A 24,896-nucleotide genomic window follows, 5' to 3' on the forward strand; every position below is an offset into this window, starting at 1 on the left:
TTTTTCTCAGGAGCCCCTAATAAATCTAGAATTGTGCACCATTTGCAGGCAGACTATCCACCCCAGTTTATAATCGTGTAATGAGTTGTCTCTACTCTGACTAGTAGTGTACCTGTTCATGATGTGCAGAATGTGAGCCACAGAAACTGCTGGAGCCAGACAACGACGAGTCTCGGTTTTGTTGCTGAGCACGTTTCAAATGTTCTATCCACTCATCATAATCCTGCTGATTGTAGCAGATCACCCGGATGGTGTTGATGTACCTTCCTGTCAGGACACAGGTCAGACTTTGTTAGGTAATGGGTCTCTTGACACAGAAACTAAATTATTTCATTACTACAGCCTTCAACAAATATCAGAAATGCTAAACTGCTGGCAAGCCAGGGTGGTGGGCACTATTAGCGTAATTTCCTGGTATCACTTTGGAGCTCTTTTTACGCATGGCCACTCATCATGGGATTCATGACAGACATATAGGGGGAGATTTACTAAAACTGGAGAACTCAGCATCTAGGGCAGCTGTGCATGGTAGCCAATCAGCTTCTAACTTCAGCTTGTTCAGTTACGCTTTGCCAATAAAACCTGGAAGCTGATTGGTTTCTATGCGGAGCTGCACCACATTTTGCACTCTCCAGTTTTAGTAAATCAACCCCATAATGTGCAGACTGCTGCCGCCTCTAGTTTAAGAAGATTCTCATAACAAATCCTTGACAGGTTCTTTTTGATACAATGAAATGAGCACGCAAAATGCAAAGGAAAATCAAATTGGATATTATTGTTCGAAAACCCTGGCACCTTAAAGTGTTGCGTCTCCATGATGCCTCAGGTTGGTAATCAAGAAAGCTTAACCTGAAACTGGACATACGCAATGGACTGTCAGACTCCTCCATCCACACAAACGAGATGGATGGAGGTATTTCTCCAATGCAGGTGCCACTGTCAGACTACACTGATCAGCAGCTGAAGATCAACAAAAAAAAGGTCACCATGTTCCTTCAAACAGACGTTGATTAAGCAATCAATTTCTGTCACCTCAAGGCAGCCACTCATTGACTGAAATTCAACTAATCCCTGAGCTGGCTGAATTCTAGTCAATGTATGGCCAGCTTTAGCCTGGCTCACTCAAATCTGCCTATAGGATGTCTAATACAATATTCGCTTGAGCTAAATTCCAGCTCCAACGGACTTTAGTGTCCTGGATAGAGTGGGGAAGAGTTTTCACCCTCACTCCCTGGCACTGAGACCACACTGAAAAGGAGGGAAATCCTCCCAACAGGAACAATGACACACAGAGGGCAATAAAAAAAATCTGAGCAAGAATTAAAACCTTTCCCACTCTATCCAAATATACAAAAAGTTTTGTCTGGAATATCACTATAAAGATTTGTTCCTCTAAACTAGAGGTCTCCAAACTTTCTAATCAAAGGGCCAGTTTATTGTCCTTCAGACTTTGAGGGGGTTGGACTGTAACCATTGTGAGTAGAAAAGGCCCTGCTGTCAATGGGAGCAAGCAAACAATGTCCTATCATTGGTGTCAGTGGGAGGAATAGTGCTTTATCTTTGATGTCAGTAAATGGAATAGTACCCATCATTGATGTATGTGAGAGAAATACTAACCCCTTGTTGGTGTCAGTGAGAGAAATAGTAACCCCTTGTTGGTGTCAGTAAGAGAAATAGTGCCAAAAGGCCAGATAAAGGCAAGCAAAGGCCACATCTGGCCCCCAGCCCACAGTTTTGAGACCACTGCTCTAAACCAATAAACCAGTGGTTTCCAACCTCGATCCCTAAATACCCTCTACAGGTCATGCTTTCAGGATTTTCTTCACTTTGCAAAGGTGCTCTAAATTAATGTCAATGGCTTGGTATTTATGACCACTATTTTATCCAAGGGAAATTCCCAAACCATGACCTGTTGGGGGTATTTTGGGATAGGGTTTTGGAACCACTGCCCTAAACAAAAGCCAGAGTCTTGCAATTCTACATACTTTGGTGTACGGACACCTTACAGCATCCATTTCTTCTCACCTTCTAATAAGAAAGAAGACTTTCGTTTTTCTTTCTCATCTGCAATTACCCGTATGGCTTTAAGCGGCAGTTCTCCCTGTTAATACAAAAGAATTGATGAATTGTACATATCACTGCTGAAAGCTTTAACCAAACTTGCAGCTGCCACAACCCAAAGCTGTTCTTCTGGTGGTAAAGGGATTATTATTAGCATCAATTATAAGGAGGGTGTCATCACTGCCTGAAGAAGACAATTTAGTAATTTACACTTGGCATCCTGTTCTCACACACACCTCTCTCTATAGTGTCAGTCTATGCTGAGTCACAACCAGTTCCTCTAGATACAGAGGCATGTAGACACAGCTCCATGCCTGATGATGTATGTGCTCACAGAAAAATAGGACACGCACAATATGCATTCTCTAAGAGATCATGCTTGATGTTCTGTACATAAAAGCTCAGACAGTTCCTCAATAGATTTTTTTCTTTATCACCGAATGAAGCAAGCTGTAGGTTCTCCGAGTTGCCGACTCCCCTCCTACAGCTACTGGGTTTTATCATGACCAGGAGCTGTAATTGTATGTTTCACCCACAGCACCATCCACTGGTGAAATCTAGTACTACAATGTAACCTTCTCTACGAGAACCAAAGTATTAAATATTAAGACTCTATTCTGCTTAGTATAATGGGTATGAGGCAATGTCCTCTTCATATCACAGTTTAACTGAAACTAAAGGACACATGAATGTTTTGTAATAAACACAAACATGCTTACCTTAAAGCAAAGGTTTTTTCCCTCTTCTGAAAGTATCACGAGAGTAGAAGGGTACAGGACCAACATCCTCTCGTTCAGCTCCTGTAAGAATAAACAAAGTTGAAGACCCATCATGCTACAACTGAAAAAGTATTACATTTGTGAATTAGCAGTTCTGGTAATAAATATATTCAAAAGAGATTCCATTGGATGTCCAGACAGACAAGCCAAGGCAGGAGGTAAGGTTGCACTATTATAACAAAAAAGTGTACAAATAGCCTTTATTTTTTTTTTTCTTAGCGTTACGAATCGTTAAAACCCTTATCAGGTTATTTTCTTGCTATCTGTATCCTTCTGGAGATATTTACCATTACTTCTCATCTTGGAGATGCAACAGAATGTGAGAGAAAGTGAGGGAAATTCCCATCTTAGACGTCATAAGAAAATATGTCACTGGAAGATTTCTCCTTGGTGCCCTGACAATTCTCAGATTTAAAGAACAGGTTCACCTTCTAAAAAAAAAAAAATAAAAATGTGCATTTTTTTGCAGGTAAAAAGAAAAAAAACTTTTTTTTTTTTATTTTTTTTTAAAAAGGACCCTGCAAAGGATTGCACCAGTGGTCAACAGATTGCTGGAACCATGCAGGACTGCAGACTGTCAGTGTAAGCTGTCAGCCCATACATCGGCAGGGTCACACTGACAGGAAGAATCAAACTACCACAGTGCTCAACAGCACCATGGTATTTGAGAACTACGACATCCGCAAAGGATATCGGTACTTGTAGTTCATTCATTCACAGAACTCTGTGAATGAATGATGTGGCCATGTGGGTGGAAAAAGTGACAGCAGTATGGAGAAAAGTTCCCCGCACTAGCTGTCACACAGAGAGCCTGGACCGCTGAGCAGATTTAGGAGCGGGAACATGTTACATGTTCCACCTTAAAAATGGGTGGAACATGTTCTTGGAGGTGAACATATCCTTCAGAATTTAACTTTTCTGTCTCTGTGACAATGATCACCAGGACAAACAGAGGGGTGAATCTCCCCATTGGAGACACAGTAAAGTCTTGGCAGAGGTTCCAAGCCCGACACACACTATCCTTTACATACACTTTAGGGGTGGAAAGCCACAAATCCCTCATTCTTGACAGGTTCTACTTAAAGTTATCGGACACAGAAATAAATGTGAAAATACAAACACAGCATGATAACAAGAAGCTTACTTATCATTGTGACATATGTAAATTAACAGAGCAATGTCCTTGTTATTACATTCCTTTCTAATCACAAAACAGATTCAAAGAATATGTTTTACTTTCTAAATACAGTATGTCATGGATGAATGTCTGATGAACGGCACATTTTATCACAATTCATCCTCGTAATATGGAAAAAGATGATCAGGCCAAAAGGACACTTCCTTCAAGGCATGACCTGAATGTATGACTCAGCTACCAACAGCAGACATTATGGAAAAAACCTACAGAAAAATAACTTTTCAGAAAAGCGTATCTGAAATCTTAAAGAAAGCTTACATGGAGAAATATGTAAGATATCATTTCTGACATTCTGTTCAAAATGACAGTTGTCTGGCAATCAAGCTCATCTAAGGGCTTCAGCATTTCCTGAGTCACTGACCCAGAATAAATACGCAAATCAGAAGTTATAACTTCTCTGGCTGGTTGCTTGTTTTGTGTCAGTGACATAGAAAGAATAGGAGACAGCCAGGGAATTAGCATTTTCAGAAGGTGATCAACAATGGCAGTGTATGTAGTTCCCTCAGTATAGGTGTCCTTTAATATTCATCTCTTTTGACTTGTCAGTTAAATGCATTATCTGGACATCCTAAAACTGAAGTTTAATTTAAAAAAAAAAAAAAAAAAAAAAAAATCAGGGATACAAGTCCAGTAACTTTACTTGTCTCTAATGAAGTATATCCCCATGCACTGATTGCTCCTTCGTGAGAAAAAAAAATGTTCCCTGCAGTGATGACAGGCTCTCTTCACATTGCTGAACTTATGCCACTGCACAAGTTAACTCCCTCGGCAGAGGTTAAATGGCAAAATGAAGTCAGAAAAATCTTTGTATTGTTTTCACAGAATGTAACTTTCTGTGAATGGGAGTGGGGTGAAGGAATGACAGGATATCCTCCTCCATTCGCAGAACGTGTTGCATTCTGTGAAAACAATACAAGGACTTTTCTGAATGGAAAAGAGAACAGAGAGGGGCTGGAGGACATCAGGGCTTCTTCAATATTCTGCAGTGTTAGAGCTGATGAAGTTAACCTCTGCAGTGCCAGAATGTAAAGAGGATGGGTCATCACTGCAGGGAACGTTTCTACACTATGGAGCAATCAACTCAGTGTGGGATGTTACTGAACCTATATGTCAGGGAAAAAAAAAACATAACTAAACTTACGCTTCAGGACATTGGGGAGCAGCTTGCGGCAATCTACTGTCTTACTGTATTGGCCTTGTCTGTACCATACAGCACCATAGCCCTCTACAGTAGTGTGCCCTGAGGCCGGAGATAAAGAGACTGTGGGAGACAGTCATGTGCAGGCACAGCTAGGATTGGAAACACTGGAGGCTCCGGCCATCAATTTCGAGTAAAGTTAGGTTAGGGTAAAGGAGCAATTTAGGAGTGCATTTTGTATTGGTACTGATACTTTAGGCAATTAGAGAACAATAATTAAATAGAAAACTATTCTGCTAAAACACAGCAGCACAAACCTGGAACGGAAGTGTCTGAAGCTTCACTTTGGAGATACAGGTGATGGCACCAAGGGATTCCCTCTGTGTTCCTTGCCAGTCGAGCACTGGCTGGTTCTGTACAGACCTCCTAAGCTCAGACTTCTCCCACATATTACCATTGTTTACCTGGGTGAAAATAAATAAATAAAATTTATATCGGACTACTCTTGGAGGGCAATAAACAAGAAGAGATGACAAGTACAGGAAGAATTAGATCAAGTCCACCCTAACACTGTCACTTGAAGATGTACACCAGGCAGATATTAGAAAATATATTGCCATGAAACATACAGACAGAAAGAGAAGAGTGATGAGCTCTTCAACCAGCTGCTCCTACCCTGTCCAATCACAGACTTGGGTTTGGGAGGTGACCTAGCTGAATTGCTTAATTGTGGTAGACAAAAGTGAGGTCACCAGTCTGGACTTGGAGTTTGTCTATAGGCGGATGAGACAAGGGCCAGCTATTAAATCATTGCTACTGATAACCTCACATGAACATTTGTTCGCTTTAAAACCTTTGCAGGTAGCAAAAATAGTGTACTAAGTAATCAGATGACAAACCTTACAGCCTTAAATGTAGACATTATATTTAATGGGATTTAGGGGAAAAAAAACCAAAAAACTTTTTTGGGCGTTTTTACACTAAATCTGGTTATATACTTGTAGCTGCTTTGTAACTTTTTTTTTCTTTTTTCTGGAACCTTAGTTCAATTTTCTAATTGTTTGTGAGGTCAAGTTGTCCACGGTTTTTAACCATACCGATGAGTAAATTCGAAGGAGCTGGATGGAAATTTTTTCTCAAAAACGGACAAAAACACATTATGATGCGCATATTCTATGCACAAAAGAAGCTGGTTTAATAAGTCTGGGAATCCAGACAGGACAAAAATTTTAATGGCTTTCAAAGGAAATTAATTGACTCAATGACAACAAGAGCGAATGCTCTGATGAACAATTTTTCAGAATTTCCATATGAATGTTTGAACAAAATTCTTTTGGTGTGTAGTTATGACCAGCTAAAACAAGTATTCAGATTATTACAAGCAGTGGGAGAGGTGCTGCCAATAGGCATGTATCAGATGGTCATTCATAATTTAAATCACAATGATTCCTATATAATCCTAATGGAAACAATTTAACTCTCCCATTACCCATTATCACTGACAAACCACAAATCACAATGATCGAAATAACAAAGCATAGTAAAACATGCATACACTGCAGTCTGCTCAGACATTTCACAGAACTGGGTACCTAAACCCAAGAACAAAATTCATATATATTGTAGCTTATCTCTTCGATACGGTGGCTGCATTCGCTTTTGTTTTTTTATACCTTGGGATCCTACCAGTAACACACTTCCTGCCCTCTGGTGACAATATTCATTCACAGTACTGCATCTATGGAGGGGTTACGTGATCACCCTACAATAGGAAGTTTGCCAAAACTACAGAACACTTATCTCCTCTCATCTTTAGAACATTTGTTCTTTTGTTAACTGATAAGAATGCAGACAGTTTTCAGCTTACAAGATTTCTGGCAGGATCAATGGCTATTTTTTGCACTGAATAGGTATACCAAAAACACTTTCAATACTATATTCAACACACCAGAAAGGAGCAACATTTCTTGATGGGCTACATACACTATAATATAGAATACAAGATGTAAACCCAAAATTTCATAGTTCTGATCTGTGGTTGCTGCACTATGTACTTGTTGAAAAAGTGTCCTGCTTTCTTTGTATTGCTTCCTTTGTGTGAAATCCCTGGTGTTCCCGCCAGTCAGTCCCTCTGCTTTCCTAATAAAAACTGACTATGCTAGGCTGGAAAGCACAGCATGGTAAGTTTTGTAACTGTGCTGTGCTCCCCCCCCCCCCCCCCGCACAGCCATTCCCTGGGATGATCAGTTTGATGCTGTTTCTTCTCCCCTAGCTCTCTGAGCTCTTTATGCAAATGAGAACAGAGAGCATTTATGTTTGTTTTTTTTATGTATACACACACACTTTTTTGCGTTCTATTTCAATTTGAAACTGAATGGGTTGTTTACAAAATGAGGGTTCAATACATTTTAATTCAAACATATTTCTGCACAGAAGAAAAAACGTTTTCTCTGCTCCTGGCCATACACTATTATGATTTTGTAGGACATTTTTTTCATTTTTAGAATGTTCGTTCAATTTGCTAATCTTTAGTGGGCTTAAATCAACATTTGATTTGTGTATATTGTCCAGTTTAGGGTTTTAAAGTCCTGCACCATAGAAGATTTCTTTGTTTTCTTGCTTTTTTTTTTTTTGGTGGAGGGATAACTTCAGCCAGAGAAACTGAGTTGAGGAGGAAGCGAGCCATGCTGCGTGACCCAGTCGGCTTGCATGTGTGTTAACACCCAGGGTATTCCCTTAGCAGGCCAGGCAAGCCTCTCCACCCTCAACAGCTGTTGCTGCTGTCCAGGACTGTCTGTTCCCATAGCAGCTAAATCTCGAGTTTCAGGAGCCACAGGTGCAAACAGAGAAAAGAGCATGGAAGGTGAAAGAGGACGCAGGATCAGAGCCGGGTTTTATGATCTGGAAATGTAGTTATTAAGGCATTGCACAAGGCCTTCCCGTCCATCAATCATGAACTACTTATCACTCATGAGCATGCTTTATAAAACAAAAGAGCAATGTACAAAGCCCAATATCCCATAGCAACCAGTCAGTTACAAATTCCGTTCAATTGTTCTGACGGTTGCAAGCAGGTTGGTGTGCTAGACAGTCGCCGACTTTTAACCACTTGCCCTCCAGAGGATCTACCCCTCTGACCAGGCCATTTTTTGTGTTACAGCGCTGCGCTACTTTAACTGACAATTGCACGGTCATGCAACACCACACCCAAATGGAATTTACGTCCTTTTTTTCCCCCACGAATAGAGCTTTCTTTTGGGGTATTTGATTGCCCGTGCATTTTTTATTTTATGCGCTACAAAAAAAAAGCGACAATTTTGAGAGAGAAAAAAAAAACAATATTTTTTACTTTTTGCTATTAAACATGTCCAGTAAAAAAAAAAAAAAATCAAATTTCGTGATAAATTTAGGCCAAAATGTATTCTGCTACATGTCTTTGCTAAAAAAAAAAAAAAAATCCCAATACGTGTAAATAAATTTGTTTACATGAAAGTTATAGCATTTAGAAATGGCGGTATATACACACTGGGATTTTTTTTTTTTACTAGTAATGGCGGCGATCAGTGACTTATAGCGGGACCGCAGCAGGCATTCTGACACGGGGGGGGAACCGACTTGGTGTCCCTGACATCCCCAATGACACCAATACAGTGCTAATAAAAAGCACTGACACTGTACTAATGGCACTGGGCAGGAAGGGGTTAACATGTGGGGCGATCAAAGGGTTAACTGTGTGCTTCACTGTAAGCGCTCTGCTATGCAAAGCCATGCATAGCAGTGCGCAGGAGCTGACAGGGGAGAGAACCGTTTTGTTTACTTACAGTTCTCTCCCTCCGTCGATAAACCTGCTCCATCACCGGGTGCTGGCGCGCCGTCCGGGACTGGGTGATGGACAGCCGAGGCCGTGAATAGCGGTGCGGGTAGGGCTCGCACGTGCCCCCTACCCAGAAATGCAAAATTATATTCTCTCTACACACACACACACACACACACACACATATATATATATACATACACGCAATTTTGCACACCCCTGCCGCCCTGTAGCAGTATATCTACTATAGGGCTGAGGGGAAGCGGATAAACTGTCCCATGGCACATCATACCAGGTGTCAATGTACACGATGCCATGGCATTTTGTGTTGTTTTTTTTTTTGACCATCAGCTGTTCCAGAACATTCAGCAGATATGGATTGGTTGCTATTATTGCTGTTCATTTTGCTTTATTAAACAGGCCTGCATGAGGATCTTCAAAGCATTAAAGGGGCCTGGTACAGAAGATTGTTGGCTGGCCAACCACACGTGTAGATTATGTCACATGATCAGTTAAAAATGAGCAAACTTTTCAAGAAGTCTGACTGCTCTGATTTCAAAGCAATCGCGTAAAATCAACCAATATAACAGTCTGGACCAACTGATATTTAAAAGTAAAAAAAGGGATTTGATCATCAAATGAAAGATTATATCAACCTATTTATACTTTGCATACAGCTAAGGAAGCTGCCATCTTAGCCTCTGTCAGTCTAGGTCCACACCTATGCGTTTTCCGCTGCATTTTGCATAAACACACAGCAGTCCATTTAACAAGATTTCCTATGGGACAGGTTCACATCTCGTTTTCACCTGGTGTGTTTTTTGGAAAAGGTCAGGGACTCTTTTTTTTTTTTTCTAAACGCAAAACGTTGTGGTTTTGGTTATATAGACTTCAATGGAGACGCTGCAGAAAAGCATGTAGTGCGTTTTTGATGCATTTTGCATTTTATTTTGACCAGCAACAAGTTGAAAGAAAAAAAACCCACAAAACGCATGTGCAAAAAAAAAACCCCCGCAAAACGCACCGCAAAAAGCACATCAAACGCAAACTACATGGGTGTGAACCTAGCCTTAGATCTGCAGTTGGCATGGTGCTGCACATGTCATCAGTCATTTGATGGCCTGACAGTTTGGTTGAGAGCACAAGTAACTGCGGCAAGTTATCATTCATGACATGACTCAAATGTAAGGACTTTGGGAAACCATTAAATGGGTTTAGTTCTTCTTTAACTAAACTCACTCAGAAAAGGTGCTAAGATGGAGAACAAGCACTCCAGGGGCCCACTAGAACAGCTGAGCTAGTAACTCCTACTCAGCCAAAGTGCTAGCCAAGACACCTGCATAAAAAAGAGCTGAGCCAATGAAATACATACATAGTTCTCAATTATTACAGCTTCCCAGGGACAAATCCTAGTTCTAAACATCTGATCTTCAATTCTAGGTCACTGGTTTTCGGTTTTGGCAAAAAAAAAAAGCCTTCTTTATGTGATTCAATTGAAATCAATAATTACAGGGCTTAAAAAAACAAAACACATGTATATTGCATAAACGTATGTGAAGTACAATTCATTTTTTTGTCAGTACAGCACAACATTGTAGACTCCAGCCTGGCAAAGTGTCCCTGGATGTGAATATAAAGACAACTATGGAACATCCATACACAAGTACCGACCCATCACCTATCAATAAACCTAGAGGACACCATATTAATACACATGTAAATCGAACAATGAAATTCTCCTTTTTGCCATCTTTGCGGTGTCAAATATACAGAAAGTGTTTTGTTAGAACTGTTTGAAAAGTACAAACTACACCTGTTAATCCTGCTAGAAATCTTTTCAGCTGATCATTTCCTGTGCTGCACTCCTAGCAATTCCACTGCTCCCAGAAATCTCTGGACTACAGAACCTCTCCACTTTGTCACAGAGAAGAGTTGTTCAGCAGTCCTAACACTTCCCGCCTGTGACAATGCTGCTTCTTCACAGAAATGGTGTGGTTAGTGGTGAGTGTTGTCACCCTAGGATGCAACGTGTGTTACTGGCAGGATCATCAGGTGAAATAAAGGAAGAAAAGCCTGAAAGTAAATGCATGCAGCCACCACATCTATTGAATGGTAAGCTGCAATATATAGAATTTCTGCTCTTGGGCTTTGAGTAGGTTTAAAGTGTTACTAAACCCCGGACCCTGCATTCACTATATCTGGTCTCCCACAGTACACAGAACAGCAATTATTTTAGTAAATATAAACTGCTAAATACTTTCTCATCTGCAGTACATAGCAGTCTTGTGACTTCTATCAGTGTCCAGCCCAGCACTAGCTAAAGCTTGAAGGAGGAGTTTTCTTTCTGCTCTAGGAGGATGCAAAACCCCTGACCTGTCTGGACAGTGCTGATTGGCCCTGTGCTGATCACATGCACTCTCCCAAGATAAAAAAAAACCCTCTCTAGCAATACACACCAAGCTGAGCATGTGCAAATGCCTACGGATCAGTCTGTCTTATCAGGAGATAAGAGGTGGTTGCTTGAAAAAGGGGAGGAACAGAGAAGAAAAAAATCAAAGGACCTTTTTACACAATGCAGAAGATTAACCCTTCGGTTCCACAGTGAGTATAACAAGCATGCTTTACTGCATATAGACTGATTTTACTGTTGTGGGTTTGGTAACACTTTAAGAAAGTGACAAAGCTGCATTTCACAATCTAAATTTTCTGTCCGAAAAAGCTAATATTGTATACTAATGATTCATTATATACGATGGCCCTTGGTCTCTCCAGGACCCACGTTAGTCACACAAATGGGTCACAGAATTGAAGCCAATAGATTAGCATAGCAGGCAGGAATACAACATCTGCAAAATGGGGTCCCTATATTTCTTTTAGTAGTGGTCTAACATGCAACACCGGAGCCCAAGAAATAGATATTTTAAACACCTCTTGCTTCAAATTGCATATATTTTATTTTGAAGAGGAAAAAAAGTGGAACCTGTATAACAGGTTGCATTGCTCATGTGCCCCCAGGACAATGTGCCATGGTATAAACACCCCTCTATACAGATACATTGGGTGCCCATTATGTACTGCTCCAAAAAAAAGTGTTATAAACTTTTTTTATGTTGCACAATATTTTTACCTACTGACTTTGTACAATGCACGAGGGTTGGTTTAAAAAAAAAAAAGAAAAAAAAAAAAGAAAAAGTAAGAGTAGAATGTAAACATCTAACAGCAGCCAATCTATAACAGGCACTGAAAAGTGGGCTCATTAAATGGCTATTAAACAGCCCCTGTGCAAAGTGACAGCTGGAGAGTGTGAGACTCCCTCTGTACTGATCACAGCTGCACTGCTCCAGTGAACAGGTGGAATCGGCTGTCTTCAACTGTGAAATATGTGTTGGCTACAGGATAGACTTTCCTCCTTGCAAGACTCCCTTTCCTGCCATAAGTCATTAGTCCTCTTTGGTAAGCAACAACCGCAGCAATACAGAGCAACGGCTGCAAAAGCAATTGTCTTTAAGAGGCTTTAAGCAGCACTATGCAAATTTCGATACAAATACCCTTCATCACACGCTGCACATTTTAACATTTAAAAATTGATTTTTCAGGCCTATAAAATTGGTCAGTATTCCTGGTCTTTAATACAACGTGCTAACAGTACATCGAACTCCTAAGGTTATCTCCAACTAGGATTTTCATTGGCTTTTTATTGCCTTCTACATACTCATTGGAAGTGTTTTTGCACTTCTTGTTCCTATCACCACATTTCCACTAAGACAGGAAGTGAGGGGACATCTCAATGATACCTCAAACAACCTTAAAGTAATATTAAAGGCAATTTTTTTTTTTTTTTAACATGCCATACTTACCTGCTCTGGGCAGTGGTTTGGAACAGAACAGCCGCGATCCTCTTCTTCTTGGGTCCCCTGCTGGGGCTCCTGGCCCCTTCCTCCTGCCAAGTGCCCCCAAAGCAAGCTGCTTGCTATAGGAGCACCCAAGCAGGTTTGCTCCTGAGCCACTGCTTTGCAAGTCCATTCACACACACAGAGTAGTAGCAGCTTGGCCCCACCCTCTCTCTCGCCTCAATGGCTCACTGGCTGTGACTGACAGTAGCAGGAGCTGCTACTGTCTCTGCCAAGTCCTTGGAGAGATGCGGAAAGATATTCCTTCTTTTGCAGTGCTTGAAACCTAAAGAACAACACCTACTACTTTAAGAATTCCGCACTTTTCTTCTACTGCCAACCTTAACCCTAGGTTCAGATCTGTGCAGGTGGTGCCGTTGCGGATCCACACAAAAATCCATGCAGCCACACCACCTGCACAGAGAAATGCGGACCGGCAGGCGGGTGCCATTAGTTCTAACTGGAAAACACAACCGTACTGGGAACAGAGGTTCCCATGTGGGCTGCGTTTTCCAAGAAGTGCAGGGACTTCTTCCCTGTGTCACGGGCACAGGAGTCCATTCAAATGAATGGGCCCTCGTGCCCGTTCAAACCTTGGCCCGCACGGCCGCATATATGTGAACCGGGGATAACATCACAGAGGTTCTAACCTTTCTGCACTCCATCGAAAATTTTGGCTGAAGTTACACTTTAACCTGAATCGTAGATGTGTAACTCCTAAATGTAACCCTTCGCTAGAACCTGATCCTTAACACCAACCCTATACTTAAGGCATTTTTAAGAATACTGAAATAAATACTCTGTTATCATAGCTGTAAAGACCATGATGATACATCATGTTGAAGACGTCATACAATAAGTCATGGGGGTGGATTTACCAAAGACGTGTAGAATGTGCAATTTGGAAGTGCACATGCACTCTGCAAGTGCAATCGCTTCATAGATTAGTAAACGAGATGAAGTTTCACTTTGCAAATACCATCCAATCACATGCTGGCACATGATTGGATGATGGAAGTCAGCAGAACATCACCTCATTTTTCTAAGCTCTGGAGCAACTACACTTATAGAGTGCAACTGAAAAAAAAAAAAAAGAAGAAGGATGCAGTAAGTATAGCCTTCATAGTCTACAGATGTCCAAGTAATCATCACACAGTTCCAAGAAACTTATTAGAGCTGTAAATTTGATCCTTCTGTATGTGTATCTAGCACCACACTCAAGCCAAAAACTGCATTATCCCAAATATGGATGTACACATAAAATGCTACTTTTTGGTCTCAGACATACCTCTGTAACAGGCAACAAGTCCAGGTTTCCTCCATTGAGTTGGATCTGTTTTTCTAAGTGGTAAAGCCATTTCTGCAACTCTTGCGGGGTTGCACAATAGACAATTAGAGGATTGAGCAAGGGACCTAAACAGAAAAAAAAATAACTATAGATGGAAAGACATGCAAATTCTTCAGGACCGACAGCATACAGTATTACAAATCTACGTGTTATAAGTGAATCAATGCCTCACATATGCAAAAGTTTCATTATAATGCCCTAACCTCCCGTCCCCACCAGCACTATAGATTTACCTTTATTTCACTCTTAAGCGGTTTATTGTTGCAGATACCAGAAGTGTTGAGGGTTTATTCTGGGGTTATGGTAACCTTTAGGGCTTAAATGAGGAGGTCAAGGGGTGTAGGGGACACATTTTACTTTCCAACTTATTTTTGTTGCTGAAAATCCTGGAGCTGTGTTCATGTCAATGAAAGCCAACATACCGCACTAAGTCTATGCTTATGCTGTCCCTGGATAGTACTAAACATAGGAACTGAGTGTTGCAAGCCAAGCATGCTAACCAGCTCACCACTAAGCCATTTTTATAAGAAAAGGGACACCGTACAAGAAGGGAACGTAAACAAATACTCCAGATGAATGAAAAGCAATGCAACATATTCTAGAAAATGTACGGCTAATTGTATTGGCAGGTTGATGTACAAAAGTCAGCAAAGACAAACATTTGTAGTAAATCATATCATATAAAAGCAATGGACCACAAAGAAATAATCCTCTTGTATTGAACTGTATCATTGCTGTATTGTCTTCCTTTATATTGTAAAGCGCTGAGCAAACTGTTGGCGCTATATAAATCCTGTATAATAATAATAATAATAATAAATAGCTTGGCCTTTCATTTTTTTTTTTTTTACCTGTGATTCGGAAAGCATGCTCTTCCTCCAGCTTGGGTGGAACCTTAGAGCGCTCTAATTTATAAACGCTCAACTCCTTCAGTGGCACCAATCCCTGAAAAATAAGCAATGACAACAGTGACTCAGCACATCAGACCAGGATTCAAATCAATTCAATAAATAACTGCCAAGAGGGTGTATTTACTAAGATAAAGAGCCACCTTAGACACCCAAAACAAGTGAGCATCAAATCACTTTTCTTTGTTCTAACTACATTAAACCAATGGACAGTGAAATCAGATGCCCAGGGATGATCACACATCAGTTCAGGCTGCCTATTAATTAATCCTGTGTGTCAATACAGAGGAATCCTGAGTGTCAATACAGAGGAAGAGAAATGTGAGAGCAAGTATCTGAGTGAAGAACAATGCATAGCATTTAATCAGTGACTGGTGTACAGCCGAGATGGTGAATGTGTCCAGAATGCTGAAAACAAAGATGCTGTTAAGTGATGTGTGCCACCAAATATGCACGTTAGCAAAGCCCCATAGATATGTAGAGGGACTTAGACCACTTCCAGATATTGAACTACCAAACAAAGCGTTAGAGGCCTGATGGGAACAAGTTTTGTTTCGAAGAAAGGGCAGCTTAATATAGAAAAGTCCTTGATAAACACAATGATGCTTTAATGGTCCCTCTTAGATGTGTAATTGAGAATGGACACCTGGCAGGCGGCTATATACACAGATAAACCACATAATAAACTGTATTCTGCCAAATGATTTGTGGTTCTGTTCAAACAGCTTTGTGATCCAGATAGTACAGCAAAACCCTCGACCTTCACCCGAGCACAACAGGAGCACGCCCCCCAGCCTGCTGATTGGAGAATGAAGTAGAAGCAGCAAACTCATGAAGTCTTCCCTCTGCTGTCTCCTCCTGGCAGCATGTGGAGAGTGCAGGATGCTGATATCAAGACAAATTATGGTACTTACCCTCATTTTGTAATGTATACAGATTATCTACAATAACTAGTAATCTTGTAACCTCTTGGAGTTCACCTTTAACTATAAGATTTCAATAACGCTGCAAGTTTCCCTAATTATAAAGGGTTAGTTCACGTTTTCAATAAAATATACCATGAAGTCAAAAGGCCCCAATGTATTAAAAAACCCTATTCAGCTTTAAAATATTGTGCTTGGTTAAACTAACACCACTGTAGGCTATTTGCATCCCCCCTGGTCAAAAAACTTCTACAGACTGCTGTACTTGTCCTGTTGCTAGGATGCAGAACCACACCCATCTATATTATGGACAATAGGACAGGGTAGTCCTGTTGTTCTGATACAGAAGGGCAATTATGCATTGTCACTCTAAGACAGGAAAGGTGTTACTGGCAGAATCACCAAGTAAATACAGTGGCGAAAAAAAAAAATAAAACCAATAACACTAGCATATATAAGGACTGGTACTTTACAATATTTACATCTTTAGTTGTGTTATATATATATATATATATATATATATATATATATATATATATAAATAGATAGAGAGAGAGAGGAGTGCACTGCACATGCATGGGGGTTTGAACAAGGAGAACGCCACTCCTGTGTTGCTGGGGACGAGCAATGGTTTGTGCCATATTTCAAAGCTGCATAGGGTTTTAAGTACACTGGGACCCCTTGACTACATTATGTATATCATCCTTTTTCAAGGCAGGGTGCCTTGAGGTTTCTTCAGAGTTTCCTTGGCAAAATGCCTAAAAATTACCCAAAACTTGTATACAAGCCAGCAGGTGGATGAAGCCTGCCTTTTAGTTACACAAAGCCATAGGTTTTCATTGTGCACCATTACGACCTTCTAGCCATCAGCATCCCAAAAACCAATGACATCAGTTGAGGACGACAGTGGGCGCTTGTACAGCATCCTTGTTTGCCCCTCTCCTGCCTCTATCCTTCAGCGCTGAGGTCACATTAGCCGAATGATCGAGAAAAACTGAGGGAGAAGAGAAACACTGGAATACTAGTCAGTACCAGTGTGCAAAAGTGTAATTTGCTTTGGAAGAATACATCACCTTAAACTTTGGGTGGCCTATATGTGTGGATGTTGATGCATTATGTATAACTATTAGAATAGTTTTTTTATATTTTAGAATGGGGTGCCTCAAGGCTGTCCAAAATTGTAAAAGGGTGCCTTGACTGAAAAAGGTTGAGGAACACTGGTGTATATTACTGAAAAGGTAAGCTAACCCTTTATCTCTCCAACCATAGCACAAAGGGCGCTGTGAGAATACCCAATCAGTCTAAACCAGAGCAACAGAAACCCACACTGGCTTATGGTCAAAATGCTAGAGAACATGCAGATATTATTTTCTCCTGTCTAAATTGGCCCTAGTATGTGTATGTACAGTATACTGGTAATGCCCATGTGAGTTAGGGACCTTAGATTGTAAGCTCTTTGAGCAGGGACAGATGTGAGTCTACAATATATTTGTAAAGCACTGTGTAAATTGATGGCACTATATAAGTACCTCTAATAAATATATTATAGTAAATTATGTTTCGTTTGAGAAGTGTCATCCCAATCACAGTCTGCACAGATTCCTGTATATCAAATTCCACCTGCAACGCATCCAGTTATAAACATAGTAGTCAACTGTCTGCTGTGGGCATTACCAATATTCTTCTTAAAGCTGGACATACGGTCTTCCTTTTTTTTTTTTTTTTCCATGTTTAGCCACCAGGCTGAATTGGCTGCAGACGCGGATCGAGAAAAATTGTGTTCCCAGAATAATCGCCCTGAACTGCAGAATGTCGCAGTTGTTTATAATGATCGTTTAGGAAGCAGTGTTTAAAGTAGATAAAATTCAAAGTCACTGGACAGCAGCGGCACTGGTTACGTAGCACCACATGTCAGAGATTTCCCATGTGGTAAAGGCTTTAATCTTGTCTGTTGAGTGTGTGTGTGGCATCAAAACATGACCCATAAACCTCACCGATATCCAAGTACAGCAATGCTTGTTGGATGATAAACAAAGCACTAAAACAGGCAAATTCTTCACTCCGGGACTGACAACACACAAGATCTAAACATCAGACAACACCACAAACAGCCAACTCAAAATATGTTTATGTTTTCAAAAAATCCTGGAAAGAGTCATCGCGTTTCTCAGGGCTCAGATAAAAGATGAGCATTAGTGTTGTGTAAACTCATGTAATGGATGTGACCCTGGGGGGTGAAAGGTCAAGAGATATTTGAGCAGGATTTATCTGTCTGGAAATACAAGAAGTCCCTTTTTGTTTCTGCAGTGTTAAAATATTCCCATAGCCTGTTGATGAGGCCATGCTATTCATCACACTGAAGGGAGGTAACATACCTGATATGTCAAACCGGTGGGACCACGAGACTGGAAGTACAGGTGGGACTGAAACAATTCCAAGTAACAGTCACTGATATCCTGGAACAATAGGAAAAGAAAAAAAGAAAAAAAAAAAGTTCAGTATCACATAGAAAAAAAAAGTCTGGAACAAGACGGACTGGTTATTAAAGGTGAAGCCACCTCCATAGAAATGGACCACCTAGGCATGAGACAATATTTGAACTGGTAAGTGGTTTCAGCGAGACGTTGGTTATTCTAAAGCAAGCAAAACATACCAAAACCTAAAATTCCAAGTTGAGGTATAACTATACCATTATTAATATTCTTAAAATCCTTCAAAAATAGTTTTAATAATGATAAATATTTAAAAATAACCAATAAACCACTTCATAAGCAGGGGTTTCCCTATTCATCCATGACAGAAGAAAGGCATTCATCTATTAGTTTTCCCAAATCTACGACATTGTTTTAGTCACCACTCTGCCTTAAAACAGGTAGATTTTTTCTAACACAGCCATGAATATAATCGCACTATATGGCTTGTTCAATTAAAAAGTGCAAAAACTGTCACCCAGGACAAGAAGGGTGTTATTGGAAGAATCAGAAGGTGAAAACATCAGCAGTCATCTCTTAAAGTGTATGTAAACCTTAACAACGAAATTATTTGCTCTGTTTTGGTCTGATACATATAGCATTGAAAGCAGTTTGTTATGGATGTTCAATAAATGCAAAAAATCCCTGCTGATCCTACCAGAAATCTTGTGAGTTGAAAATTTTGTGTTTCTAGCCTCTGCTGCGTTATTAGGTACACTGTCCCCGGCTATCTTTAAGAACTACAGAACACCTACCCCTATGTAATGTGGAAGAGGAGAGGAGGGGTGTTCTGTAGTCCTAAAACACTTCCTGTTCTAAGGTGACAACACTACTCCTCCATTGATACAGTACAGTAAGTGGCCACAGTTGCCCTAGGACAGCATAACCCCTTCTACAATGGAGCTTCTACTCTGTTTTACCTAGGTCATTTTAATATGGTTGTATATGTAAACAAAACATGGTCAAGATATGTAACAGCTTAAAACGTGAAAAATTAAAAGGATCAAAAAGAAATCAATTTACTGAAATTATAACATTTCAGTAAATTGATTTCTTTTTGATCCTTTTAATAAAAAAACTCAGCAGGTCCTATTTTCCATGAATTACTTTTAAAGGGTAACAGAAGTTTCATTAGTCGTTCTGCTAATGTGGTGGGTTACTTTACTATACATAAGATAGGTTTCCATCAGTATGGCTTGCAGCCTCCCACTGCTCTGTTTACATCCCGATAGACTGAGAGCAAGTTGTTCTTGCCCGTCACTACAAAACACTGTTTGGAGATGGACTGCTCAACTGTAGATGGGCCCATTTCACACCAGTGGACATGTAGCTTGTGCATTTTATTATGGCGGTTTGATGCGGTATGGTGCGTCGCAACGTTCCGTGCAAAAATGCAGCATGTCCGACTTTTTTCAGTACACACCAACACAGTAGGGTTGATTTACTAAAACTGGAAAGTGCAAAATCTGGTGCAGCTGTGCATGGTAGCCAATCAACTTGGCTTGGAAAAATCTGTATGTAAATGGTTAGAAAACTGGCTAAAAGATCGTATTCAAAGAGTAGTGGTTAATGATTCATACTCTGAATGGTCTAGGGTTGTCAGTGGTGTACCACAGGGTTCAGTGGTGGGACCCTTACTCGTTAATATATTTATAAACGATATTGGGTCTGGGAATAAAAATATAGTTTCAGTCTTTGCAGATGACACCAAGCTGTGCAGTGGAATAACATCCTTACAGGATGTCTCCAACTTACAAGCCGACCTCAATGCACTGCTTAATTGGGCAACTATGAGGCAAATGAGGTTTAATGTTGATAAATGTAAGGTTCTGCACTTGGGGGCTAAGAATATGCATGCATCATACATACTAGGGGGGAGTACAACTGGGGGAATCAATGGTGGAGAAGGATCTGGGAGTTCTGGTAGATCACAATCTTAATAATGGCATGCAATGTCAAGCTGCGGAGCAAAATCCTCTCTTGTATTAAAAGAGATAAAGACTCCAGAGAGAGAGAGATCATTTTATCCCTGTACAAATCATTAGTAATACCTCATCTGGAATATGCAGTTCAGTTTTGGGCACCAATTCACAAAAAGAACTTCGGGGAACAGGAGAAAGTACAGAGAAGGGCAACCAAACTGATAAGAGGCATGGAGAAGCTCAGCTATGATGAAAGATTAGAGGAACTAAATGTATTCTCTCTTGAGAAGAGGAGATAAAGGGGGGATATGATCAACATGTATAAATACATCAGTGGTTCATATAGTGAACTCGAAGTAGAGTTATTCACCCTGAGGTCATCACAGAGGACAAGGGGGAACTCTTTACGTCTGGAGGAAAAGAGATTTAATCTCCAAACACAGAAAGGTTTCTTCACAATAAGAGCTGTAAAAATGTGGAATAGACTCCCTCAAGAGTTGGTTCTGGCCAGCTTAGTGGATTGCTTCAAAAAAGGCCTGGATTCTTTCCTAGATACACAGAATATAACTGGATACTAACATTTATAGGTAAAGTTGATCTAGGAAATATCCGATTGCCTCTCAGGGGATCAGGAAAGACGTTTCTTCCCCAGCGGGAGCAAATTGGATCATACTTTTCTGGGGGGTTTTTTGCCTTCCTCTGGATCAACTGTGGGTATAGGATTATAACTTTTTTTTTATTATTATTATTTTATGGTTTAACTGGATGTACTTTTGTCTTTTTTCATCCAGACTATAACTTCTAACTTCAGCTTGTTCTATTAAGCTTTAAAAATAAAACCTGGACGCTGATTGGTTTCTCTGCACAGCTGCACCAGATTTTGCATTCTCTAGTTTTAGTAAAATCAACCCCAGTGTGTTGGTGTGAACTGAAATATTCATACACAGGGCCAATTGCTTTGCCTAGGTCTTAGGACTATGTTGGACAAGGCTTCCCAACAGGGCTGGTGTGAACAAGCCCTTACTATACCATACCAGGCTTTGTTGTGTTAACAAGGAGCCTGTTCTGAAAGTAGAGCAGGCCATACATGGTTCAATTTCTTTTGTTTAATCAATAGATTGAATGAAAGAAAATTAATCGATTCCCCCATCCACATTCAAGGTGGATGGGGGGGAATACTTCCACACTGAACTATTGTTTTCTGACAGCTGGGGCTCCCACACCATCAGATCTCATCAGCACTGCTGGCTATAGCCGGTAGCAATGATCAAGCAACAATTTTCCAACAGGCTGGTTTACAGAAATTGATCGAGAGATCGACTTCCGTACAACCAGCCTGGCCATAGATGGATCGAAATTTGGCTGGTCTTTGCTGAAGTGGCCGAATTTTGATCCATCTAGGGCCAGCTTAAACCTTTGCAGAGAGGTATGATGTCTGCTCTTGATGCCCTATGGGTAATTGGCCATTATGCTACTCCAATGGTTTCAGAACTTGAGATAGATAGATAGATAGATAGATAGATAGATAGATACTCTCTCTCTCTCTCTCTCTCTCTGTATATCTCTATATCTATCCATCTACATATACATACATACACACACACCCCTAATTAAACATTGATACCCACTGACTTTAAAGAAGGCCAATAACTTACAATACATTTTCAGCAAGTCTGCCAAGCTCGCTGATAATGGAACGGAAGGCTATTATCGATATAAACAAGAAAGGGATGGGCTTTATTAAATCCGTATACACACACAGTGCCGACTCATCCAGACGTGAACTCAAGGATCAAGACAGCGATGTCAGAGATCGGAAGTGAGTCACAGGTAACAACGCATGGTGCTGCGCACACACACAGGAGTAGGGCAGGACTTGTATAAAAGATATGAGTGATGCATAAAGCACGGCCTCTGCAAACAGCTGATCACATTAACCCTTTGTCTTGGGAGAGAATTCAGCAAACTAGTCCAGAAAAGCAGCTTCTCAACCAACAGGGAGATTATATGTAAATCAACTGCCTGCTGCCTGAAGGATTATCTTTCCCATTATTGTAAACAATACACCTCACACCCGCCTGAGGGAAATACCTCACATTTCTAAACTTTATGACTTTCAGAAAAAAATCTGCAATTGCCTTTTATTACGTTAGATTATCATTAAAAGGATCGATGATAACACCTCAGTCTGCAATATCAAGTCATATATACATAATTACACACATCTCCAGCAGCTTTGTATAGTAGCCTCAAAGGGGCATATTTATAGTGAATCTCACATTCAACAAACATTCTTGGCAAAGCTGTACTGTTGCAGCACTTGAGATTGAGGACCAGAATGTGCTGTCTGGCAGTAGTGCCCAGGTCAGGAAACTGGCTGCACAGAATCATAAATCATGTGGCTTGTAAAAAACAGCTTTCAAATACATATTTCAAAAGTAAGGTGGACTCATCCACCTTACCAATCGTTCCATATCTGCCGCCCCTCTCTGTCAATCTCTCCACTGGCTTTCCATTGGCCGACAAATAAAATTCAAAACATTAACAATAACATATAAAACCATTTATAACTCTGCCCCAAATTACATCACCAATCTTGTCTCCAAATATCACCCAAACCGTACTCTCCGCTCCTCGCACAACCTCCTGCTCTCTAGCTCCCTCGTCTGTTCCTCCCATGCACATCTCAAAGACTTCTCCAGAGCATCCCCCATCCTCTAGAACTCTCTACCCCAATTTATCAGACTATCGCCTACTCTGCTCACTTTTAGGCGATCTCTGAAAACCTCTCTTCAGCAAAGCCTATCCTGCCTTCAGCTAACAATGGAATCTTCTCTTCCTCCTACCAGTCCATCCCCCACAGTTATTACCTTTTGTACCTTCCTCTTAGATTGTAAGTTCCAAGGAGCAGGGCCCTCCTAACCCTCTTGTATTGAACTGTATTTATATTGTAAAGCGCTGAGCAAGCTGTTGGCACTATATAAATCCTGTATAATAATAATTTAAATACATGACCCCCCCAATCTGTAGCCTAAGTCCTAATGTCATTCACAAAAGGCGAGAAGTCAGAACAAGGATAATTTGTTTTGATAATTAGCAGGCATGTAGTTATACTTGGCTTGTGCACTAACATTCAGTAGTGAGGGGTCTTTGTAATTTGCTTCTCTCTTTAGATTGAGAGGACACTGGATACTTTCCTAGACTATTAACCCATTTTACGTAGTTTTGGTCTCCCCATTTGGTAATTAGATTATGTAGTTTTGCATTCAGAGGGGGCTCTGAAATTAGTTAACATCTCCTAATGAAATATATATATATATTTTTTTTTTTATTCTTCCCTCATACAATATATACACTCTCCGGCCACTTCATTAATTATGCCTTGCTAGTGCCAAGAAAATATCCCCCACGCCATTACCCCACCAGCCTAAACCACTGATACGGCAGGATGGATCCATGCTTTCATGTTGTTTACTCTAAATTCTGACCATGCCATCTGAATGTCGCAGCAACAAGTCTTCTCATTCTGCTCTGACCTCTGACTTCAACAAGGCATTTTCGTCCACACAACTGTCGCCCACTGGATATTTTCTCTGTTTTTGGACCATTCTCTATAAACCCTAGAGATGGATGTGTGTGAAAATCCCAGTAGATGAGCAGTTTTTGAAATACTCAGACCAGCCCATCTGGCACCAACAACCATGCCACGTTCAAAGTCACTTAAATCCACTTTCTTCCCCATTCTGATGCTCGGTTTGAACTTCAGCAAGTTGTCTTCACCATGTTTATATGCCTAAATGCACTGCATGGAGTTGCTGCCATGTGATTGACTGACTAGCAATTTGTTCTACCAAGCAATTGAATAGGTGTACCTAATATAGTGGCCGGTGAGTGTATATCTCTATTATTTATAATGCCACAATCTATAAAATACATAGATGTGGATAAAACTATAATATATATGGATTTAAAAGGGCAGCAAAGGATATATTATTCACCTGATTATGCTGGAAGCGGAACTTGACCTTGGAATAGTGAATCATTTGCCCCATATTTCGAACAATTGTCTTCTTCTTGCCCTTACGGAAGATGCTAAGGAATCTTTGGTCCACGTTATCCTTTTGTACATCATAGTTAAGGTCCTATGACAAAAAAAAGTTACTAGCAAAGATTTCAAATGCACAGTATTTTAAAAGAAGCCCCCTCACACATCCAGAAAGCAATATGCCAGTATTACCAATACTGCACAACCAAAACATACATTCACCATAATTATTGCTTCACTGCATTTCTCAGGACCATTTTCCTAATGGTGACAACAGTGGACTATGACAGTGGACTATGCCTGCATACTGTGTGTTGAAACAGCTATTTGATTTCTCCACCAGAAGCCTGTATGACAGGTTGGCAATGCAAGATCACAACCGGAAGACAGGAAAAATAC

General features: G+C 40.4%; 1 protein-coding gene across 2 annotated transcripts in view; it reads right to left on the reverse strand.

Annotated features, from left to right (window-relative positions):
* Positions 1 to 24,896, reverse strand: part of LOC149469936 (pleckstrin homology domain-containing family N member 1-like) — a 72,042-nt gene that overhangs the window by 10,488 nt on the left and 36,658 nt on the right. Inside the window, exons 3-10 of one of the 2 annotated variants that reach the window (XM_089668407.1) lie at positions 24,451 to 24,594; positions 18,435 to 18,515; positions 15,080 to 15,173; positions 14,169 to 14,293; positions 5,494 to 5,640; positions 2,781 to 2,861; positions 2,026 to 2,101; positions 113 to 267 (exon numbers count right to left, since the gene is read on the reverse strand). In XM_089668407.1, the coding sequence (XP_089524533.1) occupies positions 113 to 267; positions 2,026 to 2,101; positions 2,781 to 2,861; positions 5,494 to 5,640; positions 14,169 to 14,293; positions 15,080 to 15,173; positions 18,435 to 18,515; positions 24,451 to 24,594 (903 nt within the window). The remainder of the gene's footprint in view (positions 1 to 112; positions 268 to 2,025; positions 2,102 to 2,780; positions 2,862 to 5,493; positions 5,641 to 14,168; positions 14,294 to 15,079; positions 15,174 to 18,434; positions 18,516 to 24,450; positions 24,595 to 24,896) is intronic. The other variant, XM_089668408.1, reaches the window with a different exon arrangement.

Source organism: Staurois parvus, unplaced genomic scaffold (genome assembly GCF_062004578.1).
Source record: "Staurois parvus isolate SC_StPar_1 unplaced genomic scaffold, SC_StPar_1.0 ptg000057l, whole genome shotgun sequence".
Taxonomy (NCBI): domain Eukaryota; kingdom Metazoa; phylum Chordata; class Amphibia; order Anura; family Ranidae; genus Staurois; species Staurois parvus.